The following is a 19,784-nucleotide window of genomic DNA, read 5'->3' as shown; positions in this document are numbered from 1 at the left end:
TTTACTGAAAGAGGGAGGGGTCTCCCACACCAATGTGCCCCTAGCGTACTATGTAAAGCAAAGCCCAGTTCAATCACGTGTGGAATACGTGTCTTAAAACATTACACAACTGTCTGTAAGATCTTTTGTAAACCATAGGCAGAGGTCGACAGTTTACGAACGGGTCGCTCCACGGGTCATTTCTGCATGCACAGGACTAATTGGCAGATTAATCCATGCCTGGCGATGTCAATAGGATGATATATTGTCAGGACACAAAGTTTCAAAACACTAATGATCCCCCAAAGCGTAAATTTATAAGCACATGTACAGTCAAGTACCACAATAAATTCTGCCTTTGTGCAGGGTATAGTTTGCAGTGTTGCTGAACGTTACTGCAATATACGGAGAGCATAATTCAGCCGCATTGTCTGCCAAAATGACCATAAAATTGAATCCGTGCCCCTTTAAAGCAGTTTGAGAGAAGAGCTAAGTAGAAAACTTTTATGAAGATAGCATTCATTTTATAGCATTAGTTTCAGATTTATGCACCAAACAAGCTGGCACCCAAATGCATCTGTCTGTATTATAATATTAAAGTTCAGTTTTAAACCCAGCACCTTTAAAGCGAGGCTTAAACTTCATCACGTGTTCAGGAGACGTGACACAGTATACTTTAGATATGTGCTGCATTGATCTATTTTCTTTTCAGGATCGTGTGTGGGGATACAGGAGGGCACGCTTTCATTCATAAAATTGTGTTAGATGAATCGGCGTGACGGGTTAGTTAGAAGTAGCCAGAGAGCAACAATGTCAACTACAAAAAAAGTTACATAATAGCAGTAACTTTCATCTCATTCTCCTTTAAATGCATGGGTTTTTTTTTATTATTATTATTCTTTTATTTTAACTCATTGTAAGCCCGTGTTTGACTTGTGGCCGTCTTATTTTGAAAAGTATTTTAAGAAAGAGTTAGAAACGTGAGTGCAGGTGGGTGTAGTCGTCTCTGCAGCCCTGCAAGTGGCATTACAAAAAAAAGAAGGGAACAAAAGCTTTTCTCTGGAGCTGAGGTGATGGCACCGTGTCTCTGCAGCGTCTGCTAATGAACAGGCCAAGGTGTGCGTGTCCATGTAAAGCAGGTTACAAAGGGAGAGTTGGCCCTTCAGCAACTGGCTCACAGACCGGGGCCATGGCTGACTCTGTGGGTCTGCTCCTCTGCTGCTGAACAAACACACCGAGCTGTCTGATTGGTCGAGAAGGCTGTCCAATCGGAGAGCCGCAAACCTGCTCCGTACTACTCCTGCTGGCTCGGCCTCAACGCGCTCATTCATTGGCTCCCCGGCTCGACTATTCTATATGAATCAGCGCGCCAATCACGCATTTCTCCCCATGTTTGCCCAGTTTAGCTTTTGTCATGGCTTGAAGCATGAAGGTGTAACGAAACACGCCAGTGATTAAATCCGAGGCGCTTTGCATTAAAAAAAAATACCCTCTTTAAAACTTTCCGAGAACTTTATGTTGTGTTTGGATTTATAGGGCAACCCTTAAATAGGTTAAATGATAAAGGCATGAAATAGGGTTTAAAATTCAACTTTAGAGCAACTTTCTATCGACTTTTAATCGTTTCATAATTTGTTACAAGACCTGCTCCCCGAAAAGTTTCTTATTAACTTGTTAGTGAGTGCTTAGATCTCTGTAGTCTTTCTCCTGTATGGATCTATATGAGGGTTATTTAAAACCAGGGCGCTTTCCGTCGGCCTAGTTAAGCTCATACAATTTTTTAAAACCCCGTTTATTAGTCGTTAACCATTTCCACTCCTCGTGAAATAACGAAACGCACACGGATGGGGCTCGGTGTGAATGCCAGCTCTGCCAGCTGGGCAGTGTCTCAGAGCTGGTAGTCTCACAGGCTGAACGTATAGAGACAGCAGTCATGTTAAGTTGCTCTCCAGTCTCTGTCGGTTTAAATGAGCCGATGCATGGCTGCAGCCCGCGCGCGCGCGTGTGTCTGTGTGTGTGTGGCTGCAGGCTCTGCAAGAGGAGTAGTGAATGTATCGCTGAGGAATGTACAGAAAGTCTCCCCGCCCCCAGCTTCAGGGCTCCTCGCTATGGACAAATTCCATAGGGGGCAAAACTGACATAAAGTTTCAGACTAGACTGCATCCTATGTGGGAAGATTTTCTGCGGTTAATGTCGGTGTAGGAAAAGAACTGACAAAATCGATCTGTTTAAACATAGTCTAGGACATTTCTAGAGGGAAAGTCAAGGAGGGAAAGAAGGGAGGGAGATTGTTTAGGTTTAAAAAAAAAAAGAGAGAGCTTATAGCCCAACTTTGAGCTGCTGGCCTCGCTCCAAGATATAGTCTACGTCGCCAAGCGCAAGGCTCTTTCACAATCCTATTTAGGCTACAGAGAATCAAGGATTCTGTTTTCCGGTGAGATTGCTTTATTATGTTTTTATTTAATTATTTATTTGTTGCGAGGCGATTCGCATCTTTAACAACATTGTCGTTCCACGTGAGTTTTAACCATTTAATCCAGTTGCTGACCGCTTCGGACAAGAGTCAGGGAAGACTGTGGTGAACGCCATGTTGAGAAGAATCTAGAGCCTTACAGGATCATTAACTAAAAGCAAACAATGTCCTTAACGATGTTAATGCAACTGCGTTTTTATTCTTTTCATTTTTCTGCTCCATACATGTGTTTTCTATTGTCATCAAGTGCTTTCATGCAGGCTCCAAAAAACCCTTAAAAAAGGGCATGTTTATTCCACAGATTCTGCTTTGAGATGACACCCTTCATCTCATTAGAAAATGGCGGTTTGTGCCCCCCTAAAGCACATGCCAAGGAATATTTCTTGCAGCAGTTAAATGGGGATAGCCATAGCCTGCTGGCAAAATAGCAAATATTCCAGAAAATATTTCTGTTATGTTTTTTTAAAAAGACGAATAATCCTAGAAAAGAATCTGCTCTAGCTTTTTTTCTCGCTTTCTTGTCTTACACAACCTTTTCACCCCCCAGACACAACTTAAATCTTGGGAATTTGTGTGGAAAAGTTTCTTCTTCCTCTGCCATCAGTAGATGATAGTACTGCTTATATATGCTGATGTTTTAAATGAAATAATCATCCATTTGTTTTTTTGCTGGAAAAGGAGGGGAGGTTTAAAAAGCAGCCAAACGTAGCTGCCGTCACACGATTGTTTTGTTTCAGTTGGCAGCAACTGTTCCTTTATTAATTGATCTATTTTTGTAATTAAAATATTTACCAAGTAGCTGATCATTTGGTTATATTCTGAGCTTAGTGCACACCCTACAAAGCATGGCGTTTGTAGCAGCTGTAATTAGAAATTCTTATCTCTTCTTCTTTTTTTCTCTCTTTTTAAAAATTGAACATCAAATTAACAAAAATGCACTTTGACGTCATAAACATTTGTTGATTTTTGTGTGTTTCATGTGATCTAAAGATCACTGCATTTTTTTTAGTCTATTGTTGTGGAGCCTTTGTGTAGGTTAGCAGCACATGTTGATGCAGGAGGAAAAGTTTTCACGCAGAGTCACATGAACATTTGCAGACTTTGGTATACATTGCAGCTATACTGAACGGCCATGCTTTAGCATGTGGCTTTGTCTCTCTTATAGGAAACCTTCCCCTCTGGCAGCTGTTGTTTACTGGTTTCAGCACCTTGATTGATTAGTTACAGTGTGCTACGTGTTAAGAACAATTCCTCCCTTAACGCCAACCCCCTAAAAAAGCAATCAATTTCTCCAATGACTTGTTTTCTGAAAGAAGATGGAAACATGATTTGCTGTTCTTTGGAGTTTTAACACTTCGCAATTTTGCTATGGGCTTGTGTTTGTTGTGCGAGAAAGTGCGTGATTTGATGAATCTTAAGCATAGTAAGTTGTCCGTTTCCTCTGATTAGAAATGCAGGTGTGATTTGAAAGCATGTGAATATTGAATATTTAAAATAAAGTGATGTGATGAGCATCTGTGACTTTGAATATTTTTGTTCATTAATATAAGCGTTTAAAAAACACAAATAGTTTATGGGCATTTTCGTCAACCATCTAGCTTTTAAATATTATAGATAATAATTAACTTTTTAATTAGTGTGTGGATTGCCATTTGGGTTTAGCAGTCAGGTATAGATGCATGTAAAACATTTAAAAGTTTTAAAATGGCTATTTAATTATTTTAACATGTTAATACAAATTAGATTAGTGTTTGTAAAGCAATAAAATACACTCCTAGTGTAATAAAATGTTGTTTATCTGCTGAATTTGTGGAAATCTCTTTAAAGTATGAATAGAAAAATGAATTTAACTTTCAGAAATGTAATTTTTGAAAGCATCTGCTGACTAAGATTAAGAATTTGAGATAATGGTCCAAATGAAAACAATTAAAAGAGTCCGGCTCTATTTATGTAAGACCCCAGTTTCGTTAAGAACAGAGCTCACAGAAAAATAGAAATTTTTAGGTAATCAGCCACTGTTAATGTATGTTATTCCAAGTAGAAGCCCAAGCTTATTGGTTAAATGCGAAGAATTCAGAAGTACCCCCATCAGTGTTCCTGCTGCCTCTTAACCTTCAGACGGTGTCCTGTACGCTGCAAGCGTCTCCTCCCAGTTTTAATCTAATCACAAAGGCATGTTAAAGCTACAGGTTGCACCTGGTGTAAACCTTGGTCTTGTTTGGTTCAGTTTTATAAAAATGAAACAGTTAAAGTATGCGTGAAGGTTCATGGAAAATTCAGAAAGTTCTACATTTTATGTAGAATCAGTGTACTGCAATGATTTAGTTATCTTTCTCTCAAAATATCAGTGTAGTGGATGTGTTTAATTCTTCGTCTAAACACACTATGTTACTCTGAAGCTAGGTATATAGGTGTAATTTATGGAATCCCAATAAAATCTCGCTAACCCTTAAACATCATGTTTCCTTCTGCTTCTCGACCCCCTGCCATGACACCTGGGTCATAGGACAATTTCAGTGACTAAAAAAACCCCAACAACTGCACATGTAACTATACAATCTAGAAAATGTCCTGGATTCTCTCATTTCCCTGCACCTGCTCTCTACGCTGAACGCTAATTTGGCTACCACAGGACTCAGATCAGGAAACAATAACTGTGTAATTTGCTTCATCAATCAAATGTTTATAGGAACAAGTGTACGTACAAGTGCAAGTTCACTCATGAAAATGTGAAAGTGAATGCTCATGCACACTTAGAGATGATATAGACGACGATAAAGTGTTGAGTTTTTGACCCTTGTGTCCTTCGAGCTAGTAGTTACCTTGAAATCATAAGAATTATGTGAATGACTAGGAATGAATGCATAACTCTGAGGGGCCCCATGACATGTCAGCAGTGATTATTAACCCCATTTGAATGAAGTGCCTTGTTATTGGTCCCATGGTCTACAGATAAAGGACCCTTCATTCCTTCAGGTTTACTTTTGTGATTATCCGCTGTGTCAAAATCCCATTTCCTCTCAATCTGTTCAAATTTTAGCTGTCTTTGTGGGGGACAGAGTGAGTGATCATGGTGGTTTCATGCATTCTGCAGGGTTGCTGTACCTGTGGCTGGTAACACCATTGTATGCAAAACAAATCTAATCATGTTGTCGCCTTTTCATTATGTAATCTCCACTGTCACAACGGTGGAGAAGTTAGTGCATTTTAATGTATTACCCCTCCATGTGAACTTTGTATTTTATTAACTCAGTCTAATAAAAGTCTTGCTAAAAGCCGTTGTGTTTATTTTCCTTGGTGTCATCTTAATGAAAGTAAACTGAATGTATATTGAGGATACACTGTAGTTTCAACACAAGAATACAGCAGGCGACTTTAAGTTTGTGTCGATATCTTATCGTGCACACCACCTTGGAATTAATCTTGTTCTGTGAATCTCTTGCTTTCCCACCTCATCCACTCAACTTACAGCATTCACTCCCACCTGTACAACTAAATCCCAACTTCAATTTCATGCACATTAAGTCAGAAAAACACCTTACAAACTTTTCGCGGTTTTCATAAATTTGTATTTTCCATACAAAGAAACAACAATAAAAATAAAACAAATTGCAAAACATGATATTAAAACTCTGAAAACTTAAACAATAACTTCTTGACTGGGGAAAAAAAATTTGAACTTCTGATGTTGGTAGCACTTCATTTTAACCACCTGATTCAGATACCATTAAAGTTATTTAGTGTCAAAATTAACACTCGCATTAATTTGTTATCTTTATACACACAGAGTGCATCATTAATACAGGCTGCAAAATCAAGTGTCACTTTTTTCTTTCCCTATCTTGAGTACAAAGTTAACAGTGATGAGTACAACAAATCTGATCAACCATAAGTGAGCAAAACACGCGATCCGAGCTCCAGAAAATGAAGGAGGAAGGAAAGATGGAGGTCTAAAAATGAGGCAAGAGTAAGCCACAGGTGCTGATTTCTGTGCTCAAACTCAACACGGATGCATCCAAAGGTCTAAAAATTAAGACATCTATTTCATGTAAACAAGAACTATTTTAAAACTCAAGAGTTCTGCTGATATAGACATGCTTAATCAAAATGTTTCCCTCTGAAACACCTTGATGTACCACAAGCACACACACACACACCCATCAGTTATTGGAGGGATGCTGAATGTTGAAAGAAGCAACTCAGTAGCGTCCTGCAAAAGACAAGAAACAACAAACATTTGTGTTAATAAACGGCTGAAGTCTGTGAAGTGCAAAAAGACTGATCATCATTTCACCAGAGAGTTAGGCACAGAGATGTGTTCGAACAAGTGCAATAACCATCTTTTTGTGCGCCATTTCTCTTCACACTTACGTGGGCTGTAGGAGCGAGACCGTGAGCGAGACCTGTATCGACTGTAGTACGGTGATGGAGAGCGCCTGCGACTGAAAAAAGACAAAAGGAACTTGAAATGCGTCTTCTACCATATAATACTACAACACTTTGTACTCAGAAAAATTAGCGCTCACCTATATCTGTAGTCGTACTCGTCATATCTGTCGTAGCGGTCATAGCCGCGGTCATAATATGACTCTCTTCCCCTTCTGCTGCTGCCACCACCCCCACCACCACCACCATTGCTGTAAAAATTTAAAAAAATTCATTAATTAAAAAAATAAATACATAAAAAAAAAAGAAAGTAAAATGACTTCTGAGAAACTTGAGGGGAAAAAAGCACCATGTTAAGCACAGACAATACCGCATTTAATCAGTATGGCTCAGAGGTGCATTTAAGCTTCATGGAGATTTTAAATGGAGCTCCAGTGTCATGCAGTAGGTTAAGGGAACAGGTATCTAAGATTTGATACAAATGCTGATCTTACTGTGTAGGTCGGCCCATGTAGATTCCTGGCGTAGGGGTATGGGGACGTTTAGTAATGGAATAATCCACTCTGATGCGCCTCCCATCCAGCTCCATGCCATTGGCTCGCTCCATTGCCTGGGAACACAAAAGGGAGGAGAATGCAAAGATATTGTCAGACCACTGTAAGCTCTTTGGTAAAAATGTATTTAAATAATGAAGGCCCACCAATATTGCACACTGAAACCATCTATATTATTAGACCCCATGATTGGGTGGTGAGAGAATTTAAGGAAAGGCTGACACCTAGTGGCATATTCAAGTAATCACACCCGATCTTTAAGAAAAAAAAACTCTGAGGAAGCAAATCTAAACAACTGGTAACAAAAATGGAGAACTCCCTCTTTCTGGACCTTGGGTTTCATTGGGGTAACTGAAATAGTCCAGAAACATTGGGAACTGTAGCCAAAACTATTTTCATTTTATGGGGTAAACATTTTTTTTTCTGGCAATTTTCATAATGTTTGTTGATAAAACGAGCCTATTTCTGCCAACAATGTTTTTGTTTTAATCATTTCCATTCTTAACTCAAAATTGAGATAGATTTCAAAAATTTTCAGTCAGATATCTAAATAAAAATTTTAAAGATTTAAAATAGTAAATAAAAAAAATGAGATAACCTGAAATTGACATATTGGCAGCAAAAAATTTGTAACTTTTTTTTCTCCATGGCAGAAACACGTTTCCATAGTTATAAAATACTCGTTCAAAAAATATTTATTAAAGTGGATAAATTAAAAACAAAAGTGCCAAAGAATAAAAACTATATACACACACACTATACAAATACACCACATGTTCCTTTATTTCGTTTCTTCACTTTTCATTCTAGCCAACTTTGGGGAATAAATAATTTCACTCCAGATGTGTGAAGTTACAATAAAAATAAGTTGCTTGCATCAAGTCTGAAGACCACTGGGCATCTGATCCATAAATAACACCCCAAATATTTTCCATACCTCTTTAGAGTCTTCAAGCCTCTCAAAGTAAACAAAGGCAAATCCACGGGAGCGACCTGTGCGCTGGTCATACACCACGTTGACTCCAGCCAAAGGACCGTAGCGTGAAAACACCTCTCTCAGGTCACGCTCAGTCGTGTACAGGCTCAAACCAAACACCCCCAAACACGTGCTCGGATCAGGGTTCGCCTGGAAAGGTCAGCGATAGGGGTAAGAGTTGATGACGCAGCTTACCACATCTACCCATGTAATGGTTTGCATACAGAATATATTTAATGAATTTATGATGCCCCCCTCACCCTCCACCACATACACACAGGATCACTTGACATACTTAATGCACAGATGCTAGAAAAATGTCTTTCCCTAAAACCTAGCACAGAAAATAATCACTAATAAAACACATTAACTCAATTCATTTATAACTGATGCAGCTGATGCTTAATGGTTTTTTTGGATCAGTTTTGCATCTTATGGACAAAATACTGTTTCACCTACACTGGATACATGCTCTCACATTGTGACTTTTGGCTTATAACTGAGGCAGTTACTGAGTTGCTTCAAAGGATATAATCCATATAACTTATGTTTGTACAATGGGGTAACAAAAGATGTTGAAACAGTAGCACAATAAATTCTCAGTGGGTAAACTATGACAGCTTTAATAACCCCTTAAACTGCTTTCAAAAATATGTCACAGGGAGAGCTATGTATATACACGTGCTATAAAACCTTTTCACTTTCCTCATGCTTGCTCTGTTTTGTATTATTATATGGCCCACATAAAGCAGCTGTGCCCTACAAATATTGAGCTTAAGAAAGCTAGTTAAACTAGTTAAACATGGTGCTGCAAGAACATGTCAGCAGATGAGGAACCACTGAAACACATTACTTTTAGTGCATATGGCATAAATATATACAATATATTTTTACTTTACCAGCATTTTACATTTGAATCTTAAAAGTAACTTTAAAAAAAAGGCAGGACACTTAGTATATCATTTGATCTGCTCAAAAATTATTGTCATTGTCAAACACATATAGCACATTGTACTTTATACACACATCAGAAATCCTCAATTACTGGAGCAACAAAATAAACATACAGTAAAGAAATAGTGGCAGCAGTTTTTTAAGTACTTAAATGTTAGTTGAGGCCTCTTTTCCACTGGAGTTTCAAAATATAACTTGATTCATTAGGTGACCTAATACTTATTGTAGATAATAAAGGTGACGCTGGTTGCAAACCAGCCACAGTGTCCACATACATCAAGTTATTTGTGTTTTTAAAAATTTCACTATGATTATTTATGCCTTTATACCTCATGCAGCACTGCAATGAGAGTGGTAACTTTGACCCACACACAACATTACTTTTCCCCCCCAAAATATCTCAGAAGGTCCACATACCCTAACATCAGCACCACCGCCATGACTGTATGCTTCTTTTGTGAAGTCATGGCTCTGTTGATATAATGAAAGGGAGGGAAGGTTTATCAAAGGGGTTATTAAATGTCATGTCAAAGCGGATTCCCACCGCATTTACCACAATCAACTGATAACATACAACATATTTTACACAACAATATATTTTTTATAACATAACACAATGAGAACACTTCTCTGGACTGTAAAGGCTTTTAATTAAACACTTCCTGTTAAAACAGTTGTAGTTCCTAATAACAATTTAAAACAAACAAACATAATATACATATTGAAAAAATAAACCAAAATGACAAAACTGTTTTGTTGAGATTAGCCTGAAGCCTCTGAAAACATGTAGGTGCGCTAAATAAAAATGTGTCATGTGTTGAGCGAAATGTGGTGTGAAATTCACTTACAGGCATGGCCTCCATTAAAAATACCCCCCCAAGCATTTTGAGCGTATACATTTTCACTTTGAGTATATCGTGCAGTATATATTCATGTCCTCACTACTTACTAACTATGATACACAATAACCCAGTCTTTACAAATCTGATTGTGAATGTATACGTTCTTTACCTTTCCTTTCATAACCTACAACACCTTCAGTTACACTTACCCTACTGCCGGTGTGACGGCGCCGGTTTGACATAGGGGACGTGCTCTGGCTCTTCCTGCGCCGGTATTCAGGGCTGTAGGAACGAGAACGGGACTTCCTCCGGTGGGAATAGGACCGAGAGCGTGAACGGCTGTACCGGCGGTTTGAGTGCCGTCTAGAACGAGATCTAAAAATGAAGAAGAAGAAGTGAATTCAACAGAAGATGGCAACATTTAGGATAATCAGAGTGTGTGTATGTGTGTGTTTTGGGAAGGGGGGGGGGGGGGCAAAAGGGCAGAGCTTACCTGGATTTTGACCGAGAGCGTGATCTGGACTCGGAGTGTTTGGAGACCCGGGATGGGCTCGGAGAGCCAGACCTGCTCTCCGACTTGACCCGAGCTGGACTCCCACGATCCGATTTAGATGGGGAGCGTGACCCCTATTGCCATAGCAGTATGTTAACAACCTTTACTCATTCAAAATTTTTTTATTTATTTATACAAATCACAATAAGCAGTCAAATATAATGGAAGTATCATACAGAGTACACTTATCTAAAATGTACAGCCTATATACTGCGGGAAAAAGGGTTAGTAATCATGTAATTTCAATAAATGAACCTCTGTGTGGCATAATATTAAAATATATATATTTAAAAAATGTACATGTTCACCTGGGCTATTAAAACGGGAAAAAAAACACCATGCATTTTCTTATGTTACACAAACGGAGCATGATAAAGAAAAGACATTTTGACACAAACAATATATTTACTTAACCTAGGGACACATTCATTCTTCCAGATTCTTTACACGCTACTCCCTTCTCTGAGGATTTCTATCCTTCTTCATTCTTCTTTTTTCAGTTTTCTCATTTTCTGATTCCAGGTCTGTTTCATTTTAGCCATTACACTGCAAGCGCGTCTATCTGACACCATTCTTCCGGTACACTTCCTCCCTTTCCAGCTCTATGTTCTGTTCTGTATATGTTTTCATTAGCCTTCTTTTATCTTGAAAATTTTCTTCATCATTCTTGGATAAAACTCTTCAAATCCTTCAGGTTCAATAACCTTAATGAAAAAAGAACATTCAATGAAATTAAGATCAGAGTGTTTTAGCAAAGGAGAATATGGTGAATGAAATTTAAAGGAAAACTGAATGCATCATTACATTTACAGTGCTGCTTCATCAGGTTTGAATAATCCAGAAATTATGCAAATGAGCAGAACAATGTAACATATATGGGAATAAAAAGAGCTTAAATGAATGTTCTAGCAATGTTTCAACCTGATAAACCAGAGAATGAACGCTGAGAACGAAGAGTGGCTTAGGACTAACCCTCATACACTGACACAATGCAGTACTACAGACAAAAAAAAAAAACACAAAACGAAAAAAAAAACCCTAAGTGTGCAGAGCTATGCGCACAAAAGGACGTTGGTATAACGTAGGAGATAACTTGTGATTCCTTTCATTAACGAATGAGTCAGGTGCACTCAATTAAACTGACACTGCATGAAGCCAATTTGCACACAACAGTGTTTTAACACTGGTTATTATTTTAAGCCAACTAGCTTGCTAGCTAGCGCCTGTTAGAAGCAGCCTTGCTAGCATGGCAGTAACCTTTCACATTAAACAGGTATTAACATAGTTTGCTTCCGTTAATTTGAGGCATTTCTCTGCCTCTGCCTGAAAACTGTAACGCAAGCCGATAAAGCGTTGCAGGTTATTTAGAGTTAGCACACATTACCATTGGCTAGTAGTTAGTGTATCCTAACAATGTTCTTTACTGAAAGCCACACGGAAGAGAAAGGGAAGAAAGGAAGGTGTCACCGATATCATTCGACGGGAACTACTTACCCGCCCTTCATAGTTTCCTTCCTCAAGGTCACTCATTGCTCGGTATAGCTAATAAAAGCGGTTATTTGGACAAAAAATAAGCAAGTGGGTTTATATGCTACGTATATTTTCTGGTCGGTAGCTAGAAGATGGCGCGTAACGTAGGTTGCTGATATGTTTATGTGCCGCAGGATCTGACGTCATCTCCCACGCCCCCCCCTTTCGACATTAAAAAAAAAAACATGGCGAACACGGAGAAGTTGTAATGTTCTTTCACAGACCATTAGTGTCGCGGAGAAACATTGAGATGTTTTAGTACAAAGCAACGCTGCCACACAGGATAAAGTAATTTATTGTCAAGGAGAGCAAAATTTCTCATTGTAGAGAGTGAGAGTTAAGATCGTTGGAGGCAGAGTAGAGGCTACAGTCACGTAAAGAAACATGATTTTAAAAAAACATTTAAATGTTCAAGAAGGACCTGCTTTGTATTTCAGTGCTGTGCTTCTCTTTATGTCAGAGGACAGGACACAAACTTACTGGTGATCTTTTTTTAAATCATGAGGTTAATTTGCAGGTGAATTACACTTCCGCGTCAGATGTACACCATAATCGGAACCCCATTTTAACCTTACGCCGGAACCTTCTGTATAACCTGACGTACTCCTCACGACAAACGTAACTACAGGTCAACGACTTGAATGGCGTCAAAGGTTGCGGTGTGGGGATTAGGAGTTCCCGGTTGCAAAGTCAGTTATGCCAGATTTTCCGCAGAAGTCTAAATCACACTTTACAACCCCATTTCCAAAAAAAGAAAAAAAAAGCTCCACCAAATACAAGTTACAAAAAAGACAAACGTCCAGCTGCAGTTGAGAAATATTAAGCAACTTTATTCCTGCAGTGTGACACATTCCTGCAGCTTGAGGTCATAAAATAAAGTCCACTGGTTAGCAACAAAGTTGTTTTCTACATTATGCTCCTGGAGTTGTCTTCTTGCCTTCTTCATGCACATTGGAAGATGGTGAAGTTTTTATTCTAGTTCTCAATAAAAACATGAACAAATAGTAGTGCTCTTTTTGTTGTATTTAAATAAAGATTCCCAGACATGCATTATACCTAGTCCTGGACTAAACCGCATTTTTCTTTTAGTGTTAGACTAGGCTTTCTGGGAAGCATGCTGCTACTGCTTAAATTTTTAAAAAATCAGTTATTTTACAGTTTGGGTTGTTTTGTTTTTTTTTGAAAATAGGGTTGTATGAGTAAAGCCATCTCCCATCAAGTCACCACAGTATCATTTTTACTTCATTGCATCATGTACCAAATTAAGGTCACGCCACTACTCGATTATTTAGTCCTGTGATCACCACATACTGTTAAGCTGAAACAAACCTGCTTTAACTGCCTTATTTTTCCTCACTTTTATTCTGCCACTCATGCTGTGTTTTGTATAATCCCCCTCCCGCCAAAAAAAAGGAAGAAATGTTGATAAAAATGTTCCAAATCCAGTATAACGACCAACAAGTTAAAGTTTTTCTTTCTTGGTGGACAAACCAGTGTTAACTATGCTAGGAGCACAGGTCAAATGCAGATGATTTAATTTTAAAAGATTTCTATAATCACAGTGCACCATGAATATGTGTAAGCAGTGAGTCAGTTATCCTAACAGCATTAGTGGGCTAAAAACTCACTGCATATACATTCAGTCTCTTTGAGCTACTGGATTTGAAGTGAGACAGAGCAAGCACACACACTCACACGCATTTACAGCGGCAAATAGGCATCATCCCATGATATTCTCCATACGTCTCACAGCAACAGCACATACACATTTATATTGCCTTCACATGGAGTGCAAATAATATTCTTTGGATTTTTTGTTACAAGAAAACTACCTAGTTAATTTAGCCTTAAAACCTCATTAGCTGTAAGCTAAAGGAAGAATCTTCAAGTTCTTTAGTGTTTAGCAATCGTGGCAGCAAAAAACTAAAACTGTATTCTAAGCTATCATACATGTACAGCATTTTGATATGTTGAAGTAGTACTGTAAATTGTTGGCGATGGGAGCATTTTAAGCTGGTTTTATGATTAAGCATTTGGAATTCAGGAACAGTTTCAAGCATCTGCTTTTGGCATATACTTAAACAGTCACCTTACATTTGAAAAAATAGGCATAATAGTTTCAGCAATGGAAATACAAAACAAGAAAAAGATGTGCTGGAAGTATTGGTACAAAAAAATGAAATAAATATCAGCATTGAGAGACTAAAGAGGTCCTCTTTCTTCTGAGTTGGATGAATATTTCTGAGACACATCCCACAACTTAAGCTTCTGGGCATCCATAAGAATCCCTGCAGCTCTTTATTTATCTGATGTTGCTTCATTAGCAATAAAAGATGTAAAACTTGGTGTGCTTATTTAAAAAAAACAAAAAAACAACAATATTTGGCCTTCTTAATGTGGTCGGGCCCTATTAGGTATGTGTGGATGAAGGCGAGATGTCCCTGGGTGACTTCCAGGTTTCTCCTGCTGCTTCACAGGTTTCTGCAGGGCTACAGGAGCAGATGCAAGCAGGCCCCCTGCTGTGTGGGAGCTGTTTGTAGAGGAGGAATTGACCACCAGTTCAATTTTCCCCTCCAGTTTTACAAGCCGTGTCAGAATGTCATCCAGTAACACAGCTATAGTCCTCTTCAGGTCAGCTGTTTGAGTACAGTACAGAGAAAAATACAGAAGGGAAAAGGGGAAAGAAAAAAAAAATCAGTGCTTGAGGTTGCTTTTCTTGCAACTACGAGACACAATTTTCATGTAGGTGTTAGTAAAGTCTTCTGTTTAGAAAGTATGGTAATATTGCACACCACTTCTGAATTTTTCTAAAATTCTTACCATATCCTGCCATGGAGGTTCCCTGTGGCCCACCTGGTGCATTCTGGTTCTCTTCTGTCAGCACTTTGACATATCGCCGGCTTAGCTCCAGTATCTTCTCACGCAACTCTGCACTGCTCTGATGGCGAGGCTGCTGCACAGTGTACCTCAGGAGCATAAGTCCCCATGCCAGGCCGAATGCCAGGAGTAGCATACTCAGCTTCTGAGACATGTTCCTACGCAGTAGTGCAGCCAGCATGGTACTGTGGTGAAGGGGAAAGGTGGCTATGAATGCCCGGTCTGAGGCTGAAGGCCTTGAGTTCTTTGAATTTTTAAACAATCAGCTTGACAACGTAGCAGTTCCTGCAGGAAAAAATTTCTGCTGTCCTTATTCACACAGAGGTCAAAGCTGTCAAAGTCTGCTGCACATCCTGCTCATCATGAGGGGATATGAAGAAGTCTGGAGTAACAGCAGAAGCCAAGAAGTGTAGCCACAGACATCGACACTCAGGGGTGTTTGGAAAGGTGCTTGGGTTGCAAGATGTGTGAGACCAAATCACCAATGCAGACTGGGTGTTTAGGTAGCGGATCAGCAGACATGGCTGAAAATGCTTTAAAAAACAAAAAACAAACAAACAAAAAAAAAGAACAAGAAAAAGAAGACAACAGACAGAAATAATAACATTAACATAGAGGGAAAAACATGCTTACATTAGGGATGCAATGAAAAATCCGACAAAACAATTACTTTAAACATTGCAGCAAAACTCCCTCCCACAATCCAAAGACATGCAGTTAGTGAGATAAGGTTGACTGGTGATTCTAAATTATACATAGGTGTGAATGTAGTGTGTCAGATTCTCTCTCTCTCTTTCTGTGTGTTAGGTTTGCTTCAGACTGGCGACCTCCCCAGGGTGTACACCATCTCATGCCCTATGGTAGCTGGAATAGCCTCCAGCCCCCCACGACCCTAATAAGGATGAGCGGAAAAAAATGGATGAGATGGATTTTTTTTTTTTTTTTTGCAGTGCTGCAATGTGATGACTAAAAGAAAAAAAGCTTAAACCCATTGCAGTCTCATTTTTGTTCATCCTCTAAACTAATTTGTAAGGGCTCACACTGTTTTTAAACGCAGAATGAGTATTCCTGGATGAGTTAATGAAAGCACAACCTCATGTGAATTATCACATCTATCTTATCATTAATAGCAAGGCTTCCTGAAATACTTGGTTGTTACTAGTGACATTTTCCCCCTTTTACTGCTTTTGGTTACAAACACTAAGCTACAAATCTCTTTTAGCCCTCTTAGCCCAGAAACCTGATTACTAGTTTAGACTTCACGGTACCTACTTTGCAGCTCCAAATAGGGGAGAGAGAAACAGACAGAGGGCATTCATACCCCAATCCCACCTCCACAATGGGCACAATAGTGACAAATAATCTGCAAGCGCACTGTGCACAGTCAAAGCACATTAGACAACAATTTCTCAGCTTTCACAACTTTGTCACCAGGTTCATTTTCTGAAAAATCTCTTGGGTGAGGGAGTGTCACTTCTTTTGAGGCTGGAGAGGAGATGGTGATTGAGCAGATAAATTATGAAAAGATGGGTAACACAATCTTTTAAGTGACGCTTCTCATACACGCAAACATGTCCTTTCTGTGACCTGGGCAAAACCAGTCAATACAAACTCAACTAGGAAGAAATTCTTAAAGAAACGGTATAAGTAAGTCAGGAGGTGAGACTCTTGTCATGACCTGACCATAATTTCATGGAAACAAACATTTCAGACAAATAATCTTCCACCTAGTTAGAGGTCTGTTTAACACAGCGTGCCTAATCGGGCGCATAGCTTATCGGACTCCTTATCAGCCATAAACATCTATCCCAGAAGTTAAATATTGACCACAACAGCTGTCACATGTCATCTGCACAGGCAAACAGCTGGCAGGGTCAGCGAATGGTTCAATTAGGCGACAGGTGCGCAATACTGAACTGTCAACAGTGCTTGGGTTTTACAAAAAATAAAAAACAGAACTTAATGAACTTGTCATTACATTTATCTCCTATCATAAGATAAAATAAACATGTTTAAAGTAGATTATCCAACCCAGCACTGAAAACGAATCCAAACCACATATGTACTCCGTTTCGGATAGGCATTTCGGGACATTTGTTTTAACTACTTAACAGTCACTGAAGCGGTTTCCAACTCCATCAGTATTTCACGTTAGCTCGACATTTCTGCTCGCCAGCACTCAAACCATACCGTCAACAGCGAAAAAGGAAGGTAAACCTTCCCAAAACCTTTCAAAAAACACACATTTCAACCCACCGTGTTATCTGGGGAACTAACTTGAACTGAAGCGGAAATTTGCAGGCTGCAGATAGGCAGTGACGAGGCGACTGTGAGCTCCAGCAGCTACCGGTGGCTGACACTGAATGATGCTTGTTGTTTGGCAACCCGGGGCTGTTGTTGCTGTGTTGTGAACGGCACCCTCCCTTTGTTTCCGTTAACGAAAAGTTAGCTACCGAACTTCGAGTGAAGGTGTCTTTTCCGGCTCAAAGTCATTCCGCCGCCTTCCGACACAGCCTCGAAAAACCGACGAGGTCTCTGTATGCAAAAGTCGGCAGCTAAATTCCAAGCATGCAACTGCGCTGAATGTCATGGTTCCACTGGACGTCTCGGGCATGCGTCAGTGCTATTGAATTATGGGAAATGTATTCATACCCTACTTATCGTGGCGTATCGCCTCTAACCAAATATTTTATTTAATTATTTTCGTTTATCTACGAGTATTATTTAAGGGGAAACCTTTAAGTAACAATAAGTTTATTCAGTAAAAAAAAATCACATGGCATATTGTAATGTTCACGACGATAGCAAGCCACAAATCCGTCATTGCTTTGTGCGCGCGTGTGTGTAGTTCACCCTGCGCCCGTCAGAGGGAAGTCTAAAACCATCTCCATGGCAATTTTAAAACTGGTGGTAAACACAAAGAGTAGCTACTGTGCAAGGACAGCGAGCTACAGTTAAACCCTCTAACAACATGGAGAGAATAGGTCTTGATCAATCCGCTTTAAAAGCAGTTGATGACTACTGGGAATACAGAAGGTTTGTTTGGCGAGTGTCTTTTGACTGATGGTTTTGGTTTTTCAGTCACCGTCACGTGACAGCTTTTGCCAAAGTTAAAACAAGGAATATAAATAGATTTAACTGTATGTAATATTATTCCTATTTGTGGTTCGTCTTCTGAAGGATTGTGGGTGATGATGATGGAGAAAAGCTCTTCACTCCAGAGCAATATGAGGAATACAGAAAGAAGATGTTTTCTCAGCGACTTAAAAACCGGTTATATGTGAGCTATGGAGTGCCTGGGGGTATTGACTGTAAGCTGATTGGCCCAGAAGCACAGTGCTTCTGTGCACATAGGTAACACATTCCTTTATAACTCACACACTCAGACATCCTTCTCTCTTGCACATGCTCAGTAATGTAATGTAATCCAGGTACAAGCAACATAAAACAGACTGGGAAGTGGTTCCCTCTGAGCGACCCCTGGCCTTACCATGCAGAGTCAAGGGATGCTGCTGCCCTGCCTACGAATATGTTCCTCGGCTTGGACCGAACCCCGTGCGCTGCAGGTGTAAACACTTACCTCAACATCACAGTGAAGCAGCAGGCCACTTGTGCAAGTCTTGTGAGTCTGAAATCACTACATTTTAAAACTGTATTAGAGGTTTACTCCACTCAGTGTGAACTCCAGGACCTACGTGGACTCTTGTTCAAATGCAGATTATTTTCTACTGACTTTTTTATCAGGCAATTCCTGTTCTGGATTCCAGAGTCCCTACACCTGTGGGTGTGGCCAGCCCAGCTCTGAACACCAGACTCTGGTAAGACAACTCAAACATCAAACATGTTTTCTTCTTGTAAAAGAAGCAGATGCTAGATCTAGAGTTCTATTACTCTGCATAATTTCAAATAAAACTTTATTGTGTTATCTCTATCTTCTTGGCAGGTTGAGACAAAACTGGAGAGGGAGGCACGGGGTCAGCCTGTGGGCAGGGATGTCCCTTATGCTGCCATGGGTGGGCTGACAGGGTTCAGCTCCTTGATTGATGGTTACCTAGCTTTGGAAATCAGTGGCTCAGGTAAGACTATAACTGCATATAACCTTTTTGTCTTTCTTCCAAGGGAAGCAAAAGTAGAGATCCATTTTTACACATGTGTGGTTTGGTGTCGCTCACACAGCGACACTAACACCCTGTAAGCACTAAGACCATTAAAGCCCTTTTTCATCTCAGGCTCTTTGAATTATAGAGTGAGTGATTTGGTGATCCAGCCTTTGCTAGGGTGTTTTTGGATGCATTCAACTGTATGTACTGTTAGTTCCATTAAAGCACATAGGAGGGCAGCAAAGAGCAGTGGAGTGTCAGCGTTGAAATGAAGAAACCTGCAGTGCTGCGATTTGTTCATGAAAAGTGAAAAGTGTAGAGTAAAGACTGTGTGTGGTTATCATCTCGATTTGTCCCAGACTAGATTTGGAGTACAGCTGTGTGGACACAAAATATATGTCTTTCTTTTGATTTTAGTACAGTGTGTAAAAAGATTCAAACTTTATGCAGTGGACTGATTACTCCATAATTTTGCATACATTTTGCAATGACACCTCCTTCCATACATGATTTCCATAATCTCTGCTGTATTTATTTTTTTTAGATCAAGACAAAAATGA

The 19,784-nt window shown here is 39.5% G+C and overlaps 3 protein-coding genes across 4 annotated transcripts; 1 reads left to right on the top strand and 2 right to left on the bottom strand.

Moving 5' to 3' along the window:
- Positions 1-5,782: 5,782 nt before the first annotated feature.
- On the bottom strand, positions 5,783-12,384 carry tra2a (transformer 2 alpha homolog). Of its 2 annotated transcripts, none has more exons than XM_065471094.1 (9): positions 12,102-12,384; positions 10,658-10,791; positions 10,374-10,539; positions 9,740-9,793; positions 8,330-8,518; positions 7,333-7,448; positions 6,979-7,089; positions 6,824-6,894; positions 5,783-6,662 (listed from the first exon to the last, which is right to left on the bottom strand). In XM_065471094.1, exons 1-9 carry the CDS (start codon positions 12,102-12,104, stop codon positions 6,652-6,654), a joined length of 855 nt encoding a protein of 284 aa, XP_065327166.1. In that variant the 5' UTR covers positions 12,105-12,384; the 3' UTR covers positions 5,783-6,651. The 2 variants fall into 2 exon arrangements, with proteins under 2 accessions (XP_065327166.1, XP_065327165.1); XM_065471093.1 differs by having other exon boundaries at positions 12,212-12,384.
- Positions 12,385-12,530: 146 nt separating this feature from the next.
- Positions 12,531-17,719, bottom strand: ccdc126 (coiled-coil domain containing 126). The gene is made up of 3 exons (XM_065471092.1): positions 17,381-17,719; positions 15,068-15,657; positions 12,531-14,883 (listed from the first exon to the last, which is right to left on the bottom strand). The coding sequence occupies exons 2-3, from the start codon at positions 15,303-15,305 to the stop codon at positions 14,639-14,641; spliced, it is 483 nt and encodes a 160-aa protein (XP_065327164.1). The 5' UTR covers positions 15,306-15,657; positions 17,381-17,719; the 3' UTR covers positions 12,531-14,638.
- A 376-nt stretch (positions 17,720-18,095) lies between these two features.
- On the top strand, positions 18,096-19,257 carry fam221a (family with sequence similarity 221 member A). Its single transcript, XM_065470738.1, has 6 exons — positions 18,096-18,160; positions 18,305-18,478; positions 18,556-18,746; positions 18,869-18,942; positions 19,068-19,200; positions 19,244-19,257. Exons 1-6 carry the CDS (start codon positions 18,096-18,098, stop codon positions 19,255-19,257), a joined length of 651 nt encoding a protein of 216 aa, XP_065326810.1.
- Positions 19,258-19,784: the final 527 nt, after the last annotated feature.

This window comes from Pelmatolapia mariae, linkage group LG22 (assembly GCF_036321145.2).
Source record: "Pelmatolapia mariae isolate MD_Pm_ZW linkage group LG22, Pm_UMD_F_2, whole genome shotgun sequence".
Taxonomy (NCBI): domain Eukaryota; kingdom Metazoa; phylum Chordata; class Actinopteri; order Cichliformes; family Cichlidae; genus Pelmatolapia; species Pelmatolapia mariae.
This window is presented reverse-complemented; position numbering and strand designations above follow the sequence as displayed.